Source organism: Diplotaxodon limnothrissa, linkage group LG17 (assembly GCF_057381915.1).
Source record: "Diplotaxodon limnothrissa isolate DT_005_m linkage group LG17, D_limnothrissa_male_GT1.1, whole genome shotgun sequence".
Taxonomy (NCBI): Eukaryota; Metazoa; Chordata; class Actinopteri; order Cichliformes; family Cichlidae; genus Diplotaxodon; species Diplotaxodon limnothrissa.
This window is the reverse complement of record NC_140612.1, coordinates 8,927,026-8,954,273: the sequence shown is the minus strand read 5'-3', so window position 1 is coordinate 8,954,273 and position 27,248 is coordinate 8,927,026. Positions and strand designations below refer to the sequence as shown.

Genomic DNA, 27,248 nt, shown 5'->3' with positions numbered 1-27,248 from the left:
TAGTCCATTACTGTGGAGTAAATGGTGACTTTTCTTTTTGCAAAGGGTATGTATGTGTCTGTGTACTTGTAATACTTCTTGTCTTTACTGTTGTTGGTAGCTGCTTACTGTCAGAGGTGCAAAAGACAGATTATTAACATATAAGTTCAAAACTTGGTTTAATGTTAAGGCTAGGGTTAGATCTGGATTATGGGCAAGTAGTGATTATGGAGGGGTCAGGATAAGACTCGACAAAACCAGCGTGAGTAAATGTAATATCCTCTGAAGTAATGGAAATATGACCGTGTGCATGTGTGTCTATGAATCCAGTGCACTCTGACTAAACACACGAGTATAGTGAATGGAGAGAACTGGGACAGGAGAACAACACTCACACAGAGACAAACTGGGACAGGAAGTACTGCATATCTTTCTCATGTTCTGCCTTTCTGTAGTTATGCAGGTCGTGTGGTTGGCAACACTTTAAAAGCCCAGAGGGAGAATCCCGAGCTGACTGTGCGCAATACGGATCCTGTCCTGAAGGGCGCAAAACAGAGGCTGGAACAGCTAACACAGGTAAATGCTCAACCCAGTGTTCTCCCAGTTTGTTACTCCCAACAAAGGCTGTCTTATAAAGTGTTACCCAAATTCTTATGTTAAGATGGATGATACTGAGATTTTTCCCACCCTAACAACAACTGTTGTCCAAACCGTCTTGTAATTATAGAATAAGCTATAGTCCCAATGTTGATATATTATGAGTTGGTGGCCTTTCTTCTAGTGCTGCAATCAATATTCACTCTGAAATATGCAATCGAGAGAAGAAGAAACCTTAGATTTGGGGGCTTTCCTTCATCTTTTAAGGACACTATGATGAAACAAACTTTCATACTTCAAAAGGATTTTTTGAAGTATGAAAGTATTTGCTTATGAGTGATTTTCTTGTTTTCTTGGATGATTTCACATCTACTGAACATTAATATACCCTGCGCTAACCTTGGCAGTGACACCCTATGGTTGCCATTCTGCGGGAGTGATGATGATGATGGCTCCATTTTTTTTTATATGTGTGTGTCTGTGTTTGTGTGTGTGTTGCGGGGTTGGAGGGGCGCCCTTAAGTTCATCTGGCCTTCAATTATGCGCTACCACCTCCTGTGTGAAGTGCTGCTTAATCCAATAAAGTTAAATGTCAGCACTTGAAACACAGGTAGATAATAACACTCAATAATAAATTAATTAATTCAACAATTAAACTGGAATTTATGCAGGACTTTCAAGGCTGTACTCAGTAAGGTAATATGGAGATATGATTTGTGTGAATGATTCATAAAATCATACGATTCCGTAGAATGATATATGAAATGTATTCATTATCATGATTCATTATTATATGTGTGGACGATGTGGCTTTGGACCCTTCTGGATTGAGGGAGACAGCCTGATACATCATACAACTCATACTGGCAACATAATTTGGTTTGCTGGTCATTCACTCATCAATTCAAATCAGTTTTATTCATATAGCGCCAAATAGTCACCTCACTGTGCTTTATAATGTAAGTTAGAAACCCTGCAATAGTAGAGGAAAAAACAAACAATCAGAAAACCCTTTATGAGCAAGATCCTGGTACAGTGGGAAGGAAAAACTCGCTTTTAACAGGAAGAAAGAAGTAGAAGCAAGAACTGTATAACAACCTAATCTTTTGTTCTTTAGATCTCGAGTAAATCTAAAAAAGGATACACACGCACTTTAATAAAGTAAAATAAAAACAGGGCTATGTAATATAACGAAACTGTAAGTTTAGGGTTTTTTTAAACTTAGTAAATGTTACTCAGACAGGTGGAAACAGCTGATTTCTTTTAAATTGGTAAATCTATTTTTAGTGCTGAGTTTTGTCCAGCAGCAACAATTTGGAGTCAAAATAAACAGTATCCGTCCTCACAGGCGTCACGTTGTTTGAAATTCTTAGTCAAGAACTTTTATGGTGTTTGTTCAACTTTATTGTTTAGTCTAGTTGAATCTGAGTTTTGCAATCCTGCGCTTGGGTTTAACTCTTGAGTTTTCTTAATGCCAGTTTTTAGTTCCCCTGCTGCCACCCTGTTTGTTCCTCCTTCTCTCTCATTTCTCTGTTGATGTCATCATCACCCTTTGTTCACTAGCTTGACATCGTGCTAAGTGTTAGTATTAGGTCTCTCACTCATTTCCTATTTTCCTTTGAGTGTTGGTTTTCCTTCATGAATAGTTCGCTTTACTTCCTGCTTTGCCTGTGTTGATAATCTGTACCCGTGTCTCATTTCCTCTCCGCTCTCTAACCCTAAATTAGCCTTCTGTGCTCACCTGTGCACATTCATGCTCTTTAGACCTGATTGGACTTCATGTTCTTTGGATTACAATTTCTATTGGCCTATTTGTATTTTTCTTTGATCAGTCACAATAAAGGCTCACATTTTGTTTAGTATTCAGTCTGCACTTCCCTGCAGTGTCCTCCCCTCTACAATCCACACATCACTGGTAAACAGTAATGACTGGAGATGTCACCCCGCCCAGCAGTGTGGCCCACTGATTTGTTTTTAATCATTTTTAAAGGAAGCTGGTTATCCAGTGGTGGCTGCTCAAGTTAAATATGGCCCCAGTTTTACACAGTTACTTCTTCTTGTAGGTGTTTACAGACAGCACATGTGGACCACAGAGATTATGAAGTTTGTTTGTGTTTTTAGATGGGTGTGGAGGCTATTGAAAAGAACTATCCTGTCGGCAACACACATGTATAAAATATATTACAGAAACTAAACAGTACCCCCTAGAACTGTCATAAAAACAGAAGTTATGTCTTCCTAGCAACAGCCACTCCTTTTAAAGAAAGCCTGTTAACCTCTGGTTTATGTAATGTTGGTGAGGGTAAAGGAAAATTAATCGGATGGGACATGCTAAGGCCTAGTTTTCTTTTCTTTCCTTTTTTTTGCTGTTCTGCTGTTCTGTGCTTTGTCTAATTTCACTGGTGACTCCATTAATCATGCTGCATTTACATGGAGAAAATGCCAAGTCAGCACCGCCCCGTACTCCCCCCACACACACGTACACAAACATGCACTACACATGCACCATGTATTCATTTATGGATGCGAGTTCCTTCTTACGCTCATTAATTCAGTCTAACTTGTATACTCTTGGTCATCTGTGATTTAAAGACTATTCGAGCTTTTTGCCGATCTTCAGATGTAATTCAGACGAACACGCGGTTAGATCAATGTGTTTGGATACGCGGCCTCTGGATCGATCGTAGTAATGCTATACAGGTCACGACATGAACCAAAGGGAAAGGTCTGATATTTTCCATTCTGAGGTGCGGTGTGGTCTTTCCATCTTTCTGATAAATTGCAGGATGCAAGCCTCTGCACACATACAAACAAACTAAGTGTAATTTGAACCTGTTGAGAGTCGCCTTTGCAAACCCACATCCTGGGCTTTGTTTCTTTGAAACTAGGTGCTCCGGTGGCTTCTCTGTGGGTGAAGCCATTCATCTGAGGCACAGCCGTTAATGCATACCATTTATTAATTATTATTCATGCCTGTCATGTGTGCCATTTACACGCTCTGACCACAAGGATGAAAGCAGAGGGAAAATATGAGACAGGACACAGAAGCGTCCCTGGAATTTTAATCATTTCTCCGACCGGGTTTTGAAGGTCTGTCTTTCTTTATGCGTTTTCGTTGGTGTCTTCTTATCTGTCACTGTCCCAATTTGTATTGCGTGCTAAGCAGACCTTTGGTGCAGTAGTTTGTTTTTCACATAAGCTTTGCTGTCTAATGGGATTTTATTAACGCAACCACGTGTTTATACTCACAATTAAAACTTGTAGGTACATGCACAGCCAGTCAAGATGACATGAATCAACCCTTTGTGTTAAAAAGGGGAAGGGCTCTCATCTTTTGATTACATGGCAGCTGAAGATGGGCAAGGAAGGAGTTCTTCTCTTGTAAAATGATCATTTGTCAGCATGTGATAGGATCATTTACACCCAGTAAGAGCTTTAAATTATACCAATTTTATTGTGGAGACTAGACTTTGTGTCTCAACGCAACAGTCTTGTAAATCGTAGTTTCACTTTCCTGTATTTAGCTGACAGGAGTGTCTGCTGCTGCTGTTCTGTTTCAAGGTTTGACATGTTGTGCACTGAGAGCTGCTCTTCTGCATACCTTGGTTGTAATGAGTGGTCATTTGCTTTACTGTTGCTTTCAGTTCAAAGGAGTCTGCCCATTCTCCTCTGACCTCTGGCATCAACGAGCCATTTTCTCCCAGAGAACTGCTGCTCACTGGATATTTTCTCTTTTTTAAGACCATTTTAATCCCAGCAAATCAACAGTTTCTGAAAAACTCCACACAGCCTGGCACTAACAACGATGCCACCTTTAAAGTCACTTAAATTACCCATCTTCCTTACTCACTTTGAACTCAGCAGGCCATCTTGACCATGTTGACATGCCTAAATTATTTGAGTTTGGCTGATTACATATTTGCATTAACGAGCAGTTGAACATGTATAATTGTTTAAACATTTTATAAAGGCAGTGTCTTATTATCCATCATTATTAAAATCTGATGTATTATTGAGAACAAAGCAAAAAATATTTCTATTTTTACAGTATACAAAAGTTCATCACCTCAGCCACTACCAGTTTAAGTTTGTCTCCAGTCATTAATTACACTGGACAGACCGTTCTGGAGTTACCACACTTGAATAATTTTATTTGTTGGCTCTGTTGGTTTCACAGAGGAGTTTCAGTGCCACATGGCCCAAATCCTGTTTAAATTTCAGACTTTCCACATGACTAAGAAAACAGTCCTGGTGGAAACAGTGCTGTAATGTATTTTTGTCCTCCCTCAGCACTCATTTGCAGTCCAGTGACATGATGGTGAATCACCGTACAGAGCCTAGTCTGTTTCTGTGTCCCCTCGGACATGCTGTCATATAATAACCTTGCTTCCCCTTGGTTCCGTGGCTGCTACACGCCTACTCTATGGTGGAGGCCAGATGTCCCTCCGTTTGCATCCCACATTCTTCTGCCCCACAAGGAAACTCCACAAGGACTAACAGGCACCCTTGCTTGTTAATCAAATAAAGTGATCGATGATGCCTGCTTATTTTAAACATGTTTCCTTGATCCATACACAAGGATAGGTGCACTGTTTTCATTGTTATACTTATATAGTGCGTTTCTACTCTCCCGGAGTACTCAAGGCGCTGTATACAACATGCTGCATTCACCCATTCACACAAGTACTTCTAAACACAAGTGCAAACTAATAAACATTCACACTCCAATAAACACATCAGAGAGCAACCTTGGCATTAGTATCTTGCCCAAGGATATTTGGTGTGCAGCCTGGGGAAGCCAAGGATCGAACCACCAACCTTCCAATCAGTAGATGATTTGCTCTATCACCTGAGCCACAGCCACCCCGCAATGCTGTTTGCCTACTTAATATCTTCCCCTTGTGAATCAAAACAGACACCTTATGCTTATGTGCTAAAGGGATTATATTTGGTAGGCAGAGTTAAGTCATCTTTAAATACGAGAGAGTCAGACAGATTTTGTCTGTGTATAAACAAGCAGCTGAGACAGGGAAAATCAGTTACAGCTCTCACTCTGCAGGATAGCAAATTTAAAATTATCATAAAATTTCAGACAACTGACTGTCCATTTAGTTGTTCAGACAGTTTTCAATGTAATACAATAATATAAATCATTCAACTTAATTCTTTTTTAATAGCACCCGATAGCAACAACAGTCGCCTCAAGGAGCTTTATATTGCAGCGTAAAGACTCTACAATAATACAAAGAAAACAGCAACAATCAAAGAACCCCCTGTTAGCAAGCACTTGGTGACAGTGGGAAGGAAAAACAGACTTGTGTTGTGATTGGCTGGTGGTGAGGGAGACAGGATAAAAGGCACACTGTGGAAGACAGACAGAAATAAATAATAACTGAATTATTTAATAACAGATTAGATGCAAATTTGAATATAAACACATAGTGAGTAAAAAAAAAAGGTGAGTGAAGAAGAAATAGTTAATGCACCATGTGAAGCCCCCAGCAGTATAGGCCTATTGATGTGTAACTAAGGGAGGTCACCTGATCCAGCCTTAACTGAAGGTTTTAAGGCTAATCTTAAAAGTAAGGGGAGGGTCTGCCTCAAATCCTAACTGGGAGCTGGTTCCAGTTTGGAGAGGGGCCGGAAAGCTGAAGACTTTTCTTCTCATTTTACTTTTAACAACCATAGAAACCACTGGTAACATGATGAACTCTCTCCTCTTCACCGCTTGGAGGTGTGGTATGGATATGATCCTGAAGCTTGAGTGCTCTACCAGAGGTTCTGCACAGTATCTTAGCTGGTGCTTGGACTGTGCTCTTCTGGACCAATTCTGCTGATGTTGTGCCTGCAATCTGCTGGAGCCACAATTTTAGTTTTGGCCCCTTGTACTTCTCTGTTTTCTTTCTTCTTCCTGATGTAGCTGTCTGCTGAGATTGCAATATATATCACAACTGTGGTCTTCTGTTCCTTGTCAACCACCACAATGTCTAGTTGGTTGGCCAGCAGCTTTATATTGGATATTGTAGTGGCAACACTACAACACTGCTGGCTTTGGAACAGTTGGTCAGGGAACCAAATCAAGTAAAGGTCTCAAAGCCAGGACCACCATGCTACCTAATCAGTTCCAGCTAAGGACAGAAATAAGGCAAAGGAAAAAAGATATATTTTACTGACATTTTATTTTTCACCATGGTACCATATATACATATATATTTAATGTCTTCTTATGTCTTTTTCCTTGATAAAAATGCTGTATGTTTGCCTTGTCTCTGTCCTTAGCTGGACCCCATCTATATGACCCACCTTGGCTCTTTACAGTACTCATTTATCAAACTATGAACCAATTACATGATCCTGTCATAGTGTATGGGTGAAAACCGTATGACTTTCAATTTGATGACTTGTATGTTTTATTTTTTCCTTTGTTTTAACAAAATGTGAACTGTTATTTATAAATCTGGTAATCATATTTTACTTTACTTTACTTTATTCATATAGCACTCTTTACAGGGTAACAACCCCAAATGCTTCACAATAATATAAAACAGATATACATAAAACAGCACAATCAAGCATACAGCACAAATCTAGGTAAAAGCCAGTCTAAATAAATGAGTCTTAAGCTCCTGTTTAAAAGAATAAATGCAATCAAGGCAACATAATGATGGAGGCAAAGCATTCCACAACCTGTGGGCCACTGCTCTAAAAGATCTATCTCCTCTGGTCTTAAAATGTGTTCGTGGGACAAATTTTAAGACCAAAGCAGATAGATCTTACCACCACTGAAGCTAAATCCAGTATTGTATTTAAAAAGTAATCAAATAGCAGGCGTGAAGACATGAATAGAGGCATGAAGCTTTTATCTGGCATCACAATTATGCCACGGCATCGGCACTGATCTAAATAAGCAGTGGAGAGTGGGATTCTTGTTGTCATACCATGACTTGAATAAAGTTTTCATGTGTACTTTGACCTGTGTTTTTGTCTACATGTTCCTTGTTTTCTAGTCTTTCTTTCGATGTGTGTTTATACATACATGTCATTCCATTATAAAAATCAGTCACTGCCTTCCATGTGACCCCCTGAAAATTGGATTATTCTCGATTATAGTATACATTACAAACTGCTACCCCTCAATTCTTCAGACTTTGCTTCCAAGGAAGGTTTTTCAAAGACTTTCTTGTATCATTAGGTACTTTGTTACTAGCAGCCTGTCACAAAACACATAATTTGTTCCAATTTCTTTAGCTTAAGTTATGAAAAAAGACAACATAGTTTGAAAGACATAAAAAATGTTTTTCTACCAGTAAGGTTATCAAATAAAATCAGAAAAAAATCTTGTCACAATACAGAACAAAATTTGAATCAATCCAAGTGTCTTGCAAATGTATGTGTAATATCTGTGGACATATGTGTGTGTGCGCTTCATTTAGGAGCTATTAGTGGAGCTGGGCTGGGCGAGCAAAGTGAGAGGAAGGGTTGAGGAAGAGGAGGGAGGGAGCGCCCACACGGAGGGAGGCAGCGGAGACGACTGTGATGATGAAGATGGCTGTGAAGCATCTGGTGAGGAGAGCGGTGAGTCACACACAAACACATAGGCGAGCTCGCAGAAAGAGAGGAACAAACATTAGCAAACATACACCCACACATATACGCAAATGAGTTGGTGCACGCTTGCAATCTTGTCTTTAGCCTCTGTAGCTCTGGGGTTTCCGGCACACATGCTTGCACACATGCACGCATGCACACACACACACACACACACACACACACACACACACACACACACACACACACAAATAATAAATAAAAGACAATGTGCTCATGGTTCATTGGTATTAGTATAGTAGAGATTTAAAATACTGCAGCCTCCACATATCGTGTGCCAGCCGGGAAATGCCCAGAGGGAGGGATAGTACTGAGAGATGGATTCAACTGTCCTCCCTCCTCTCTTGCTCTCTCTGCTCTTCTCTCACTTTTTCCATCTCACTTTCTGCTGGTCTCTGCAGTTTACTTGCTCCTCTGCCGTGATAAAGGATGCACTAACAACCGGGTCATGCCAAAAACAGAAATGGGGGGCGGAAAAGAAATGTAATTTTCGTCATTTATCTCTTGACTTATTCATCGTGCATATGCTTATACATAATACATGGGTGTCACAGGGAGAACTGGGACCCGTAGGAACGTTGAGACAATTCCACAGAGTGGATGAAGTTCAAATTTACTTTCATTTTAATTGCTAATTTCAGAAAGGATGCTCTGGGTTGAGGGTACTGGCCAAATGTAATGTTTTCTGTCCTTGGCCTGAAAAACATCTAAAGGCCCTGTGTTTCTCATAGCATGAAATGTGTTGACGAGTAAAGAGAAGATTCAGCTAAAAAACTGGGTCCACTGTTTTAAGTAGAGTGAAAGCAAAAGGAAGTGGTGCTCAGAAAAATATGGCTTTGGGCTGCTTGACAACTAGATGTGGAATTTTCTTTTATCTAATAAAGCAACAATCATGGCAAAAAGGTTAATTAAAAGTAATTTAATATGCTCTAAAGATAACGGACTACTGTGATCTGTGTTAGCTGAGAGAAAATCTTAGAATGACTGGTGGAAATACAATATCAAAACTTTTCACAGGATTTCAGAAAGGTTTTGATCCTTTCTGAGCCATTATGTCTTTCTTAGCGGCTTAATACCACCTGAACAGCTGTGGCTCAGGTGGTAGAGCATGGTAGACTGGGTCATCTACCGATCGATTGGGCCCTGACTTCTCCAGTCTCTGTGCAGAAGTATCCTCGGGCAAGATGCTGAACCCCAGTTCATCCACATGAGTGTGTGTGTGTAAATGTTAGATGTTAGATAAAAGTGATATGTGAATGGGTGAATGACACTTTCAGTAGAAAATGCTGTGAGAGCTCAACCGAATACCGAGGTGCTATAAAAATAGCAGTCCATTTATCAAAATGGGGAAAACTGTAAACACCAAATCTAAAAATCTAAAGAATGTCATCAGCCTTCGAAAAACCCCACTGCACATATCTTAATATATTAAACTAAGTTAAATATAGACTGGATATCTCTTCATTCTGGTAACAAAGTTTATTCAGTCTCATTTAAGTAAAAGTTTAATTAAAGGATTAGAAATCTCTTTTTTAAATGTGGCCTGGCCATGAGTTGTTTCAAACAACATGTGCGCGCTACAAACACGTAAACAGTTCTTATGCAATAACAGATTGAATTCAAAACAAGTAAAATTGCAAAACACGTTTAGTGCAAAGTTAAGAGCAGTCACGCTGACTTAGAGTACTATCGTCTTTATCCTTTAAAATTGACCTAAATTTCCGCAGAGTAGCCTGCAAGGTGTTATAACACCCAACATCACTGACAAGAGTAAGAAGTGGTCTCTTTGGCAACACTGAATCATCGTGTTTGAAAAACACTTGTAGCTAAATCACTGTATAAAGGTGGGAAGTTCAACCACTAGAGTAAAAATCTGAATTCCTGTGAGTGTTAAGTTACTCCTTATATTAATGAGGAGGTAAATAACACTGCAAAGGATGCAGGACACGATGCTGACATCTTAAATGGGATTCATCTGCTATGCTTATGACCTTTTTTCCTTCCCAAAAAAGAAAAACGCACTAATAGCCATCTTCTGTGTACATTTTTCAATGCCACTGCTGCAGTGTTTTTATGTAGAAAACAAAAAGCAGCTGGATTGAATTCACTTGCTAAGTGATAATGTAAAGGCAACATGGCTGTTTCTAAGGCTCTTGTCGTTTCTGTGTGCCCTTGTTCTTTGAATAGAGATGAGCCTTAGCAAACTATTCAGTTGTACACTTGTAACTGTATCAGTACTATTTATTCATAGCCGGCCTTCAAGCTAAGGCATGCTTCACTGAGTATCCAGGATGCTGTGAGCCTCTCAGCAGTATTTTAATGCTTTAGAAAAGGACCATGTTTTGTTTTTTTGTTTAATCTCTTTTGTCACCCAATGGGGACTCAGATTGTGTACCTCACTGAACAACACTGAACATGCACTTTTATTGAGAAGACTTTATCTCTCACCTAAAAGATCTAGCAAACTAGCTGAACTTCAATAACCTCCAAAGCTTTGTGGGTTGGCTAAATGTTTTTATTCTTATCTTTAGATTTCAAAGCTACTTTACTGCTAACACCTTCCCCCACTCACCCTGGTAAATCCTTTTTTCGTGGATGCCTGGACACTATCCTTCATTTCGACACACAGCCTACGGGAATAACAACTTTCTGACTTGACCTTTGTAAACACTTTTAGTTTACAGTGTGGGCTCAGTCACTCATTTCCGGTCATACTAAAAAAAAGTATCTATTGTATAAATTTCAGTCATGCTATGTTTCAAAAAGGACCACATCTGTATTATTTTCACTGCTAATGACTTGTTAATCTCAAACAATTAGCCAATAAGCAAGTGGTTTATAGTCAGACCTGCCACTTCTCTTCACACCTGGTTTGTTTAAACTGAGATGGTGATGGTGAAAATGGTAAAATCTTTGAAATGGGCCAGTGCAAAACCTGGTTCTGCTGGAGCTTTCTTCCTTTTAAAGGGGAGTTTTTCCTTCCCACTGTCACCAAGTGCTTGCCCATGGGGGTCCTTTGATTGTTGGGCTTTTCTCTCAGTTATTGTAGGAGCTTTACCTGACAAAGTGACTTGAGGTGACTGCTGTTTTGATTTGGTGCTATATAAATAAAATAAAATTGAATTGAATTGAAAACTCATGCTGAATGTGAAGAAACCTAAACACGTTCATTGCGACGCAACTTCCCATAACACATACAAGCAACTGGAGTCTCTGAGTTTGTATTGTTGCTTTCCCAGATCAAATCACTGAAGTCACATTTTTAGTGTGTTATGTAGTTTCAGTAGGATGAAAACTGAGACTGGGAAACAGATTCAGGTAAACTGGTCAGGTCACATATATAATCTCATTGAAAAAAAAGGTAGGAAACCCATGTTGGTTTGTGTTTTGTTTAAAAAAAGGATAAAATAAAAACAGCTCTCTTTTCATCTCTTAAATTTATAAAAAGTGATAGTTCAGTGACAGGTGACAGAAGATTTTAATTGATAGTTTGTTCACGCACATCATTCACATTCCGTGTTTTGGAAAATATGCACATCACGATTATTTTTCAAGCATTCAGATAACTTCGACAAGGTAGCGTGTTCACTTCACCATGAGCCCTCTCTGAGGAGCGCTTCTGTTTGTTTTCTTATACTGCATGACCTGCTTATTTAAGAACACTAAAAGTAATGCATTTGTCACTACATTTATCATACCCTTTCCGCTAACCTTGATGTGCCACTTCTGAGGAAAGTCAAACCTCCCGCCGGGCCTGAAGCTGGTACGTTGGTTATTTGCAGAGAAAATTGCTGGTTATGATTAAGCGAGCCGGTGGCAGCGTGTTGGGATCTTGTCTCTCAAGCCTGGAGAAAGAATCACAATATAGAGTGACAGACGGGGATTTTCTGCATTTCTTCCTGCTTGTCACCCTTTCTATGCATATAAACAAGGCTAACATGCACTGGAGCTGAAAGAGTGATGCTGGATCAGCTAGACCCCACAAATCACATCAAGGCTCACACAAGCCATTTCTTAATTTTTCTCTGCTTGTACTTTGCATGTCTGTACAGCAGACTATATCAGTGATTCTGAGGTAAAGCATAAATAAAATACTATTGCATGAATAAATTTAGGCTGCTGTGTTGTTTTTAAAGATGCGGCTGCCACTAAATCTAGGCTCTCCAGCTTTATCTCTTTAAAATTCTGCCTACAAACCACTTCTCTAAATCCGAATCACTGAAATGTCGAGGGCAGCGCGTGTGGGCAGAGAGGGAGGCGCGGTGCCAGGCCATATCGGCGGGTGGCAGAAGTCAAGCTCCAAAACGGATGTGTTTTATTTATGTGGGCAACGTGAAGTTGCTTCAGTTGTGCCGAGACAGCACGCGGTCTATTATTATTTGATTTAAGTCCATTTTCCACATCAAGGCGAGTTGATCTCAGCCGGGAGGAGGAGAATCAGTTGGCAAACAATGCTCGCCGATCAAAAACAAAAGGAAAAAAACAGGCATCCGAGCACATGAGCAGTTAAAAGCAGGCAGCTTAAGTTCAAGCTATCTGTGCCATTAGACGGAGACGGTGAACTCCAGCCAAACTCATGCTGGAGTTCATTCTCACACAGTGTTGTCATACGTTTCGAAAACGTTGTTATGGTGAAGATTCAGGCGCAGCATTTGTTTCACTGTCACCAGTGGAAAAGCGATATGATAAACGCCTATAAATGCAAAGGCTGAAGCTAATGGATTCTGATCTATGGACTTCTGCATCAGCAGTCAGATATAGCTTTCCTCTTTGTAGGTTATTTAATAGTATCACTTATTTATTACATTGCAGCAGAGTCTTTTTATTCTCTTGATCTTTACTGTGCTTCTTATGTCGTTTAGTCATTTCAAACTCTCTCTTTTTCTGGAATTCACCAAGATTAAACTGATTGATTTTCCTTCCTTAAACGAGCACAATCCCTTCTTCAACTGGCCCATCTCCGATCGCTCTGTCTCCCTAGACATCCAGGTCCCATAACGTCAATAATGTAAATGTAATCACCTCTCCTCTTCCCTTCTCTTCCCTTCTCTTCTCTTCTCTTCTCTTCTCTTCTCTTCTCTTCTCTTCTCTTCTCTTCCAAATGAAATGCCACATCACCATAGCTGCTGTACTATACTGTGGGGGGTTGAATGCTGAGATAGGGAAACTATAACCTCCAGGTATCCACGAGTCACTTTACAACCAGTAATACCACTCTGGAAAGCACCAAGACCACAGGCTGGTTTATATTCTGCTGCATACTCGTTGGTAATATATTCAGGAACTCTTTAAGCACAAGAGGCATTTGTGTGTGTGTGTCTGTAAGAGAATGTGTGAATGCACTACTCGCAATGGGGTGCTCAATCCCTGTAGCTATGGTTACCAGGTGGTCTGTCCTCCCATGGGTCCTTATTTGATGACAATGAAGGAAGAGGAAGAGAGAAAGGGAGTAACACACGGAGCGATAAGGATAGTAAGGACGTGGTGGTGGGGTATACGTGCCATTTCTCATGGCCAAGTAGCAGTGAGTCTGTGCATTGTGCTTCCTCTTTGTTCCTGAAGCACACTGGAATCTGCAAACGCACAGTTTAAGTCACAGTTAAATTGCTGACAGTGTTTGGTTCTTAACATAAACCTGAAATAAATAATAGACATACAAACAGGATAGTGTACACATTGTTCCACCTATCTTCCCTCCATAATGTCTGCGTTGCTCTGTTGGCCTCTCCCCCACTTCCCTTGAGCCAGCTTTGCAAAGCCTTCAGAAGCTATTTCATTTTAAAGGGAAAGGCCAGTTTTTCTACTGATTAAAAATGTTGCCCCTCCGCCTGAGTACAGTTTGATCTGCATTCATAAGCATTCAGTGCTGTCTAAAGGGAGCCAGGAAGAACAATAAAAAGTCTGGCAAGGCCTCCAATCGGCACTGGTGACTATAAAAGTTCCCAGAGCGAGCCTCATGAACGAATTGATCAGTGCTATAAGATAAAACTGCTTTCTTTGTACATGCATACGCTGGAGAACGTCAGGGTGTAAAACATCTAGTAAATGCAAACAATATCCCACTGTTCCACTGCTGCTTCACACCGGCAGTCCAAACCCGTCATATCGTCTTTCTATCTTCTTATACTTGCTTGTAGTTACTTATAAAGACAAAAAGGCAAATTTATTAGATTACCTGTTATAAAGACAAGAAAACACAAATGTTTTATATAATTATATATGTAATATATTTATATAAATCTGTCAGCAGTCTGTTTAAAAAAAAAAGACAGTTTTTTTAAGCAAAAAAGAAAAAAAAATGAATTCATGCTATCCAGCAAAACATTCAAGCACTAAAGCGGTTCTTTTTTTGTTCAAGAATACAAGTAAAAAAACTGTAATTTGGCATCTCACTCAAAATATAATAAAGTGTTTTTACCATTTTCTGCTTTTTTATAAAACAGTACACTTTGAAATCCAGTAATGACAACAATAATTATATATTTTAGCTTTAAACTATCATCTTGATTAAAGAGTTTGTAAATTCTGGCGGGTTAACCATGACGGAAGCAGAAACACTGATTTTGATAATTACCAGTACTGTTAATTCAGGGCTGCTGCTCTCATTAAATGGTGATAATAAATTCGTTAAGCACTATGTAAGTTATAGAAAACATAATGATTACCTGATTTGTTTTGTTTTGCTTGCTGTGTGTTAAACAGATCTGTTCCTGATATGATCTCTGTGCTGATTTCGAAGATGAAGCTCATTTACAGTTTTTAAGATTTTGTTAAAATGGCTTTATTGTTCTTTGTGCTGCTTTGTTGGAGGTATTTTCTTTCCTTGTGTGTATTTGGTTGTTTTTTATTGTTTCTATCGGCCATAGCTTTAGGTAAATTGAATAATAATAATAATAATGTAACTACAGTGCAGTGTTTTTCCTGTGATTATTTTATAATATAATAATGCAATAATGCAGCCAAGTTAGATCCAAAACTGTATAAATTCATACACTTTTCAGTTTCACTGCCCTGTCATGAAGGCATGGGAAGATTAAGTACAACTTTTATGTCATTGAATTCATATACTGCTTATGGTGCTTATGACCACTTAGGTAGCTGACTTGCAAATTTCATGTCAGGTCAAAAAGTACAATACTCAAGAGGCAAGTAAAATCCCGTCTGCTGAGAGTCTGTCTTTCCCTAATTAGCCTCCCTAAAAGAAGAATGGAATTTTCCACAGAATTGATTGGTCAGCTTATGCACCTCCACCTTAAAGAGCACTGAATAACCGTGGCAATGTTACTGGCTAGGAAGTGGCCTTTCCTAAGGTTGCATTAACTGGCTAAGCCACTTATTCTGCTTCATAGTATACCTCTGCCATGTCGCTTTGACCACCAAGCTCAACACTGCTGGGAAAGGGGGAAAAAAGTAGTTAATGTATATTGCAGAGATGCCAAACATAACGGCCAGAATCTGACCGGTGAAAAGTTGAATCTGGCCTGCTGGATCTTTTAACTATATTTTCATTAGTTTTGCAGCTTTTTCTATTGATAAGGATTCCCCACTACTATTGCCAATCATTTTACACTGAAGTAAGTAAACCAACAGATAAACAACTAAATAACAAGAAAGTTCTTGTTTTTTCCACTATTTGTGAGCCAGACACTACATTTATCAGAACTGCCATATTTTCCGCACTATAAGGCGCACTTAAAATCCTTTAATTTTCTCAAAGATCAACAGTGCGCCTTATGTATGAATTCTGGTTGTGCTTACTGACCTTGAACGGATTATATGTGGTACACGGCGCTCAAAATATGTCAAAAAAATGTTTTAGTATTTTGGTGAGACTTTGGGAAGCTACGAAGCCACACCGCTTGATGGATTGTTGGAGCATTACAGCTACCGTAGGCAGGAGCCTCACGGATTCGGAGTAATCTGGGTCCAAAACTCCGTCTACTTCACGTTCCAAAGTCAAATGAACACTGAGGCATCACTGAGAGTTAAAAACTGTCTAAATTCTTTCATCTGTAATAACATGATCAGCGTTGCTGCTTTACCAGGTATAACAATTAAGTTTAACATCCAGGCATCCATGAAAACAAAATTTATTAAATTTAACAGAGTTAGAAGTTAGCAGGAAGTTAGCTCGCTAGTTTCCACCTAAACATGACATTGCATGTTCTGACTGAGAGATTTGTGAAAAAATTCAAACGTACAGCTCTGCTATCACTTCAGACATAAATGAAGAAGAAAACTAAACAGCAGTGACGTTTGTAGGGTTACTGAAGTTGGGCTAGCTGGTATATAATGATGTGCTACGTGATCACTAGCGACACAGCTATGTTAGCATAACATAAACACAGTGAAGCTGGAGGATGAATGATGAATGAATCACTTTTTTTTCCACTCGATAAAAGTTAACGTGGGGGTTCCCGATGGTTAGGGACAAATGCAATCGCATGGCAGGATGCTTTAAACGGACCAAATTTCAATCATGAGAACAACTGAGATCCACAATACGAGGTTAGTCATAATATACTGCAACAACACAGGAATAGAGCAGCTGCGAGGGAATTCAACATTAATCAATGGTACAGAAGTAGAGGAAGCAAAGAGAATGAGCTCATCTGTTTTGTTTCGCTTAATGCGCTTTATAATCCGGTGTGCCTTATGGTCTGAAAAATACGGCATTTAACTTTATTTATTTTTGGCTCCTGATACTTTTTGTGGTGAAATCACTTGGGCTGGGCATTTTTCTTTAAACAGATGCTTTCTTTTATCATTTTGTTGCTTGGAACTCACAGCTTGCGGTGCATTGATGCTAACTGCTTCACACACCAATTAATGGGGGCAACAGTGGGGCCAAAAAGACTGAGAATCAATGATGTACGTGTGCAGTCGCGTATCTCGCTTTTGCTAATATCTGTCAGATCCTCAGGTTAGGAGATGCAGCTCACTAAAGAATTATACATTCGCTTTGCTCTTGTCTTTTATGCAAAGCTCTCTGTGCTGCTCAACACGGAAGAGATAAAAGTAGCAAAACTTTATGCGAGATGCTGCAAATCACAGAACATCTACTGAAAAGGTCGGCAGCATGGTTGGGTTCACTTATGCTGCCACACCCATAACCTCTATCAAACAGACCGTTCATTGCCTGTCTCCTCGTCTATCAACCCATCTATTTCCTTATTTTCAGTCCGCCCCTCTTTACCTCTGACTTTCTGGTCATGTCGGCACTTGAGGGAGATTGTTCATGCAAATCTGATTCGACATCATCTGTATATTAGTCCTCCTCTCTGCAGGGATGCTATTATTCTCATACTTGACCTTTTGGAGAAGCATGCTGCCCTTGCTTTGTCTAGCTGTGCCTCCCACAACACCCTCTCCGGCTTGCTGTTGATGTGTAGCCTTCAAAGAGCCACTCTGCTCGCTTCATTCTTTCATCCACCTTCACCCACCAATCTTCCTGTTCTGCACAGCAGTGCTTTGAACAGGCACACACATGCTCAGCTATCCTCATTTTAAAACACTAACTTAATGATTGCCTGGATGCGTGGTACTTAAGGGACGTCTATAAACTGTAACTATGGTGTTACAATGTATCGTTCTTAAAATCTTACTAAAGTGCTTGGAAATCTTCTTCTTCTTCCACCTGTTCCTTTCAGGTTTCGCCCAGTGGATCATTTGCCTCCATCTCACCCCATCCCTAGCATCCTCCTCTGTCACATAAACCCTCTGCATGTCCTCCTTTACTACATCCATGAACCTTCTCTGTGTTCTTCCTTTTTTCCTCCGTTTCCCTTGGAAATGTAATGGTAAATTACCCAGAGGGGTTAGAGAGGATGCGTTTCGTTTCTATAGATACTCATAACATAAAGGACAAGCATATCGTTTTCCATTATGCTCTTATATGTATTTATTTGTAGATTTCTTTAGCCTTCATAAAGATAGGACAATGAGAGAAGGCATGAAACAGAGATACACAGTAAATGACCTCGGTGTGGATTCAAACGCAGGCCTCTGTGATAGCTTTATGGCATGTGGGTCACCTATTCAACCCAGTGAGCTATACTGGGACCCATACTCTCTTTTTTATAGTCAGTAAATAACAAGATGACTGCAGTGAATAATACTGCAGTACAGTGCCCTCGAAGGTTTCAACAGGATATCAGAATCACGCTGCTTTCATTGCAAGATTGCATAGAAAGTAGTCATTCATGTCAGGATGTACTGAAGTTGGAAGTCGGCTCCTTTCTTTCTTTGCTTTTAAAGAAAATGTCACTATCATAATATAATTTAATTCTAATAAGCACTTGCTGAGGGAATAATCTACAGCTACCTTGTACCATGCTCTTTCTGCTCTGCGTGTGTGTGTGTGTGTGTGTGCGTGTGTGTGTGTGTGTTTCCTCCCTGGGGAACTGAGGCTGAAGTAATGAAATGCTCATTACTGATTCAGCTGGAAATGCTTGGGATACATTTACACGCCCACACACACACACGAGCTATCCAGACGCTTTTCAAGGTCACCTCGCATCATTAGCTTGTGTGTGTCTGTGTGTGTGAGCGAATGCTCCGTGTATATAAACTGAGGAACAACAAGACTGCCCCTAATTGGGGCCTAAATTGACAGTTCTGTACAGTACACCACAAGTATTTGATATCGCATGCGATCGATCATTAATGCACTTTCTATTTCACACACACACACATGCTTAGCGCATATACATCTTCACCTTTGCTGTCAGTTCATCGTTAACTTTGGCTCCTCAGATCATGCTTCTCCTGACAACTGTTCCACGGGCACAAGCAAACACACACACACACACACACACACACACACACACACACACACACACACACACACACACACACACACACACACACATGCAGCACATACACTGTGGCGTCTGCTGCCATTAGGAAGAAGCTGTGCTGTCAGTAGGGTTTTTTTTAGATGGCCAAATGGAGGAATCAGACACAGCTATGCTGATGTTTGGGTAGCGGCTTTCCCGGAATAGTTGTTGCAGGAATGCTAAAGTGTAATATTACAAACAGAGCTCCAGATGCAAATTATGATTGTGGCTACAGTTTGAATGCTTTGTGTCTAAAATAGGAAAACATGAAAACACGAAATATATGACTTATGTGTCACAAAGACGAGAATGAATTTCTCCACCCCAGTGGCACACATTGTGTTTTGCTTGCCATTTATTGCCAATGTTTCATACAGTCCTCACAAAAAATTATTTATTTATTTTTTAGTTTATTTAAAAAACTTTCCCAGACTGTTGAACGTTTACCAGGAGAGCAAAAAGGGCATGGATGAATATATTTATGTTGCATTAAAAAACATAAATATATCTGACATTAAAATTTTAATTAGGTCTTGTTATTGATCAAGATCCACAGCCGATGAGAAATGCCAAACAAGAAGCATTTAATTGTTCCTGCACAAAACGAGAAAAGAATACCAAGGAAAGGATTTGGAGGCCGCAAATTAGAAGAATCTTAGCTTTCAAAGGGTTGCAAAGCTGTAAGGTCACTGAGCCACACGTTGCAGTGTGCAGGACCTCTCTCAAGAAAATGTGTTGTTGGCGGTGCAGAGAGAGAAGACACTTCTTCTCCCAAGAGAGATGGCTAAAGCTGGGCACCTTTAACTCGCAGCCTGACTCAGCAAGAGGTGCACACATCATGTAACACTGGATGCCATACTGTGCTTCTGGAAAGCAGAAGTTTGTGTTTTACCAATGAGGCTCTGTGTTTCCCTCTCAACAGAACACACATTTTAGCAGTGTGGAGAGATGCTGGTCAATGAGGCAAACGTGTCAGACGTTAAAGTGAAGATTAAACTGCTCAGATTGTGTTATTTTAGGAAAGTGAAGCAACTCTTATGGTTCGAGTTAGTCTGCAGTACATTAATGTCAGCCGAGGTCCTCTGAAGTTATATGTAAGGAGAAACAAAGAGCGAGGGACTCCACGCTGGGCATACAGTCTCCTGTCTATGGGTCACTACAGCTCTCATTTATGGCAATTCTCCGCCTGCTTTGGACTCTTACTGTTACCTCTGGGTGAGTTCTTCAACTAAATCCAATTTCCTCCAATCCTGTTGTTTTGGAAAAGTGTCTAAATTACAACTCAGAGGTGACAGGGACATATTTATTGTTTTGGAAAGGAGGAGTTAGTGAATCTGTTCCCATTTTTATCCAGTTGCCCTCTACAGCCATTACAGTTGCAGTTTATCGCAGGACATAGTGACCACTGGTGTCCTGCCTTGTAAAGTGTCAGCTCAGCTCCTTTGGGGATGCAAACCGTGCATGAATGGAGCTGCTCGCTGTTTGTATGGAACAACACTGAAGCTTTTGGCTGATGTGCGATAGCAGATACACGGAAACTGCAGTGTATTACTGTAGTTCACTGACTGTCCCTCAGTATGTCATTAATTTGCCCAAATAGACACACACACACACACACACACACACACACACACACACACACACACACACACACACACACACACACACACACACACAAAACGATAACCCCATCCTAGCAGGTGGCAATAAAGGTTAAACTACACCATGAGTAGGTCCAGAAGCAATTAATCACCTGTATCTGTGTGTGTCCGTACACATATTTCTAGACAATCTGCTATACGTGATGTGTTCTGGATTGTTGCTAAGAAACAAACATGCCAAAGGGCATGTAGGAGGAGACTGTGTGTTGTGACACACACATGCACACACACATACAAGCTGAAGTGACACGGGCTCAAGCAAGTAAATCCAAGTGGAAATATCAGTGAAGGTTTACAATTAAATTTCTTGCCTTTTTTTACAAGACAAATTGCACAAAAAAAGTCCAAATTTTAAAATTGCATTTAGCTAAAAGGACAATGCTGAAGTATTCAAGTGTTAAAGTGTTAAAATGCTAATATAGTTTCATATACTGAGAAGAAAACTCAAAAAAATATTTATGACTGAATGCTGCTCTCTGATCTAATCTAGAGTTGCTCTTAGTGAGAAGCAGCAGGCTGTGGATGTTGCACTTGCATCCTTTTTGCTTGCTTACTGTTGTTCGCAGTTATCTGATCAGTGCACCCGGCCTTCTTGGAGTCGCTGGGTGGGCTGCATGAGGGTGCTTAATCCAGTGACTTCAATGGTCACATGGGCAATGGAGGGGTGTGATTGGGAGGAACTGCCTGACTGATCTGAACCCGAGTGGCGTTCTGTAAATGGACTTATGTATAAACCACAGTTTCTCCATAATCTACACTATGTTTGAACATAAGGACACCCTAGGTCACAGATTGGTGATCAGTTGTGTAATTGTTGCATCGGATCTCTTTAATCCCTCTGACACAACTTCTGTTAAGGAAGCAGAGTCTGGGCACGAGGTCACTGAGGTAGGTAAGCAACTGTGTTGTTGCCACTACAACATATATATATATACATATATATATGTGAACTCTCTGCATGTATTTTGCTCAGGTTTTAATAGTTTTCCTTCAGTCATCATTTTGTTTCCTATAATTGATTGGGGAAAATGCCGCTAATGCACTGGGCATGCTTACATCTGCATGCGCGTACTCAGGGGAAACATTAAGCTCTGATGTTTCAAAGTTAATGTTGTCTAACAAAGTGGACAATGCGCCTGCCTCCCTCCCACATTTTTCATCAAACTAAGCTCAGTGCAAAGGAAAGAGAGGCTCGGTTAATATTGTGCTAAAAATGAAACATGAATTCGTCTCGCTGCACTTGTTATTGTGGCAAATCAATAATGACACGACCCAATTCTGTCTCCTAAACAGGTTCAAACCAGATGTGACTCGAGGTTTTCGATTCTGATGGGAACAGATGGTCACAGAGCAAGACCACACACAAACACAGGCGTGAATGCAATGTTTGTTCAGATAGGAACCCAGGGTCCCATATTGCTCCATGCTGCTATTTGTCAACGGTGCACACAATAAAGGACAGATGCCTAATTGGTAAACATTCTGCTGCGAGTAAATCACCTCTATCATCGGCACAGACGCGGTGGAAAACAAAAACACATCAGGCGTCTCGCACGCTGATATTTTGAAGGAGGTTGTCCGTGTTTCTGTTTTAAATTTCTCATATTTTCTGTCTGTAATACTGAGATATAATATCTGTGTGAGTGTTTCAACATTAACAAACTCGCCTCATTCCTCAGCGACTGAAAGAAGCTCTTTGTCTATTGTACTGCATGACAATATGTATTGTAAGAGACGGAATCAGATTTCTTCCCAAGCAGGTGTGTGTATGACTCTGTGTGTGTGTGTTAGCGTGTTTGTGCCAAGATATTACAGAGAGCGCGAGCTCGTTATGAACGAGTTTTCTTGCGACAGTGCAGGTGTGTATCACAATGTCTCAGACTGAAATATGCGTGTGTGCAACTGTGTTTAGCCACCGGCAAAGTCTGTTTCCCTCCTGTCCTAATCCACTCACTTACCTGAGTTTCTCCTGCGATAAGTCTGGAGTCCTTCCAACACACACACACACACACACACCTATATGAAAGTGCGGCCGCATACCCATTAGACGAAGCAACATTTTGCACATCTGTGTGAGTTTATGCCTTGTAAGGTAACGGTATTCACACTGTGCGAAGCTGTGGGTGGGTGCGGCGAAGTCCATAAATCTTTTAGTTCTAATCAACAAAACAGTCATAAATAATGCAAGATTGTGTGCAACCATGAGAGTAAAAACAGAACCAAAATAACTTCCACAAGTATTCTCTCTTAATTTAATGGGGATTTTAATGCCAGATTTTCATCAGTGAGCATGTTCTGGGATCTTAACTTGATCTTGATCTAATCTTATATACTGTCATGCTAAAATCATCTTATTTTTTGCTTTTGTTCAGGGGACGAGCCAGGTGATGCACCCAGCGGTCGTAGTCCAGAGGGAAAGGACAGGACCCCACCTCGTCGTCGCCCAGTCCTTCCTCATCTCCTTCCACCTACACAGGTAAGTAAAAAGAACTCAGAACAATAAGTAAACATGACAGGTTAGCAGACATGGCAATAATTGTCTGCCCATTTCAAAGACAAAGAAAGGGGCGGGAATGGTTCGAACAGGTTATGTGACTGAGAACGTATCAGCCAAACAGAAGTGAAACAAATCCCGTGCATCAACACTTATACAAGTGCAGACAGACTCGAGAGTTATTTGGAACGATTCTTTTTTTTGACAACCGAATCGATTTTTGCCGACTTTCATGGAGCATTAGGGACGGATCTGTAGTTGTGCATCAGTATCGACGATTCTGAGGCCTGAAATCCTCTGACCGTTTTCCAATACTTTTTGGGTTATTTCACACCCACCCACACCTCCTTCAAACCACTGCTATGAGCTCCTCTGATTAATTACTGAGAAGCAAATGCAGAGTGATCGATCAGCCTGTCACATGCAGAGCTCTGTCAGAGAGAGCCTGATGCAACTTGATATCAATGTTGTTCCTGGATGACGCACTTTTCATTGAATAGTGTCTGCTGTGTGATGTAACACCACTGCTTGCTCTCCCTGAAGTTCAATAAACATACAGATGGAATCGTAGATTTCGTTTTTGTTTCTATTTTTTTAGTTGAGCAACTACAGCAAACCTAGTTTTATTTCTAAAGATGTACACATACTTACAAATTTAAGTACAGCGAAAAGTCTTGAGTCGCCCCTCGTTTCTTTATATAGTGGTCCCTGGTTTATTGCGGGAGTTACGTTCTAAAAATAACCCGCGATAGGTGAAATCTGCGAAGTAGCTAACTTTATGTTTTACAATTATTATAGATGTTTTAAGGCTGTAAAACCACTCACTACACACTTTATACACTTTCCGAGGACAGGCATGAACATTTTCCCACTTTTCTCTTTTGTTTAAACACTCAAAGTTCAAACCTTCGTAGAATAATAAGTCCAGTATTATAGAATGAAACCAAAGGCACCCACAACATACAGTACAGCACTTCAGAGTCACACTGGTAACGATCGAAGATTCATGTAAATTTGACAAGCTGAACTCATCCTATACTGTACAGGAGACATGACACGAGATTGATTGACAATGGTCTACAGCCAATCAGGACGCAGAACACAATGCGCTGTTAAAAAAAAAAATCAGCAAAGCATCTGCGAAAGGTGAACTGCGTTATAGCGAGGGACCACTATATTGTACCACTGCTTTGAAGGTGTTTTTATTTGTATCTGTTATCAGATCTATCTATCTATCTATCTATCTATCTATCTATCTATCTATCTATCTATCTATCTATCTATCTATCTATCTACCTATCTATCTATCTATCTATCTATCTATCTATCTATCTATCTATCTATCTATCTATCTATCTATCTATCTCTCTCGATATATATCTCGATATATATCTCGATATATATATCTATATATATCTATATATAGATATATCTGTATATATATTTATATTTTCTTGTTAACTCTATTTTCTGTAATGTTGTATCTTATTGCCTATCCTCCGTCAGGTGCCTGTTAAAGGCTCCGCCCACACGATGACTTTTGAGCCTTTGACCCTGCTCTCTCTGCTGCTCTTTCTGCTGTCACCATGGGAACCACGCTGATGAGGAGGAGAAAGATTTGGGGCTGTACAGTGACAGGAAGTGTTGAAAGACTGTATTTTTGTGTGTGCGCGTGTGACGCTGAGTACTTTCTGTAAGCACAGCTCAACCGAAATGATTGTTATGTTGTTCTGGGTCACCTAGCTGTTGGTTTAACACAGCTACAGGTGTGCAGTATGCAATTTTTTGTATTACCTGTACTTACCTCTACATGTGTTCATTTGTATTTAACTTTTATAGAATAGACCACACAGCACTACTGACTTTTTTTGAAGTGATATGTAAATACAAATATATATATTATATATATTTATATAAAGAATTTCTAAGGATAACAAAGGATTGAGTGTAAATTGAGGTTATTCTAGATCAGAGCAGGACATTAAGGGATGTTTGGTTTAGTATTATCTTTAAAAGATGTACAGTATCTTCCACAGACACTAAGACCTGTAGCAAGTATAGTTCATGCTGAGGACCTCCCTCATTAGCGAAGCAGTTTGGTTGGAGGGAACGAAAACTTGTGAAGCCTCATTAATGAAGAAGATACAGGCTGTAAAAGTTCATCTAGGCACTTTCTTAAAAAAGCAAAACAACCAGCTATGTGTTACTTCAGACTATTAACAGATGGTCTTGCAGTTTAGTGAAGATCTTCACAGTTTGCTCAGTAATTGTGCAAACTGAAGCTTATAGGTTGTGGAGAAATTTGTTATGTTTCTTCTTCAGATGCACAGTCTCCAAAACTGTAAAAGCACCGTACTAATGAATATAACAGATGTAAGTAAAACTTGAAATTCAATTATTCAACAGAAGGCTCTGTCAAAACATAAGAATATGAAAAAGCACCCAGGAAAAGAGACAACCATCTGCCTGAACAATAAATAATGCGATGTCTCATTTTCATATGCAAACATGAACTGTCATGTGCTTTCAAAGGCTGGCTTCTCATCCAATTTGTATTAATTGAATTTGCTTTCTCCTTCAGTGAGGTAATGTTTAAGACATTTAACAGTACTGTAGGCTTGTCTTTACTATTCAAGCTTTTTCTACATCTGATTTTTGTGATATCAGATTGTCTCCAGTGAGGGGAAATGATGGAATACAGAGATAGTGATCAGGGCACAGCTCAGCCGAGATCCAAACGTGATGTAATTAATAATTCATATTACAATTATGACTGAAGATTGCCGAACCAGTCCGCATGCATTTTGTGGAGTTTCCCTCTGAGTGTTATGTGGGTGGTACTTCGGGAGTATGGGGTGTCTGGCCTGTTGCTACGAGCCATTCGATCCTTATACAACCATTGCAAGAACTTGGTCCCCATAGCCAGGAATGAGTCGAACTTGTTGCCGATGGTGTTGGACTCCACCAGGGCTGCCCTTTGTCACCGATTCAGTTCATATCATTTGCAGATGATGTGGTTCTGTTTGCTTCATCAGCTGGTGGCCTCCTTCTTAAAATGAGAATAGTCCTCGGCTGTAAAAGGTTGAAGTGCCCACCCCATGTCACGAGCGAGAGGAGAGGGGAGCGAGAGATGGACAGACACACTGGTGCTGCGGCTGCAGTGATGCAGACGTTGCATCTGTCCGTGGTGGTGACGAGAGAGCTGAGCGTCCCTACATCCCTACCCTCACCTATGGTCATGAACTTTGGGTAGTGACCGAAAGAACGAGATTGCGGATGATGGCTGGCCTCTCCCTTAGAGATAGGAGTTTGACCAGAAGGGGCTCAGGGTAGAGCACCTCCTGCTCAAATGATGATCCACATGATCCACATCGAAAGGAGCCAGTTGAGGTTGTTTGGGCATCAGACAAGAATACTTCCTGGGTGAGGTGTTCCGGGCATGTCCCACTGGAAGGAGGCCCCACGACAGACCCAGGACACGGTGGGGAGATTAAATCTCTTGGCTGGCCTGGGAACACGTTCGTGTTCCCTCACACAAGCTGGAGGAGGTGGCTGGGAAGAGGGAAGTCTGGGATTCTCTGCTTAGGCTGCTGACCCTGTGACCCACCCCGGATAAGCAGAAGAGGATGGATGGATGGATATTACAATTATCAAATCCTTTTGGCTCTCTGTTGAAGCTCAAATATGCACCCAACAGCTGGACAGCCAACTGGGAGACTGGTTAAAGATATTCAATAGGGTACAAATGAATCATTTAACAGACTTCTAATCTATTTATGTCTGTGGATGGTTGGCCTTGTTTGTCTCGGTTATATCACACTGTGCTGGTTACATTAACTGCCTCAGAAATATACCCTCTTAAAAACCTCTTTTCTTGAGGTTTCACCTCGTAGAGAGCGAATGATTGAGGGTAGTATTTGTCTTTTACTAAGTACAGTGAAATTTTTAAAAAATGTGTCTGCTTTCATGGTCCGAGTCTTTTTATTTATGAGGGAGAGACAGATGATTGACAGCTTAAGAAATACCATTATGAGCTTAAGTGTGTGAAATATCTGGGCAGTGAGCCCAAAA

General features: G+C 40.3%; 1 protein-coding gene across 1 annotated transcript in view; it reads left to right on the top strand.

The window, feature by feature from the left end:
• Positions 1–24,779, top strand: part of gpc5b (glypican 5b) — a 62,557-nt gene extending 37,778 nt beyond the window's left edge. Inside the window, exons 8-11 of the mRNA XM_085375611.1 lie at positions 435–555; positions 8,010–8,151; positions 23,056–23,159; positions 24,684–24,779. Of these exons, the coding sequence (XP_085231737.1) occupies positions 435–555; positions 8,010–8,151; positions 23,056–23,159; positions 24,684–24,779 (463 nt within the window). The remainder of the gene's footprint in view (positions 1–434; positions 556–8,009; positions 8,152–23,055; positions 23,160–24,683) is intronic.
• The last annotated feature ends 2,469 nt before the right edge of the window (positions 24,780–27,248 follow it).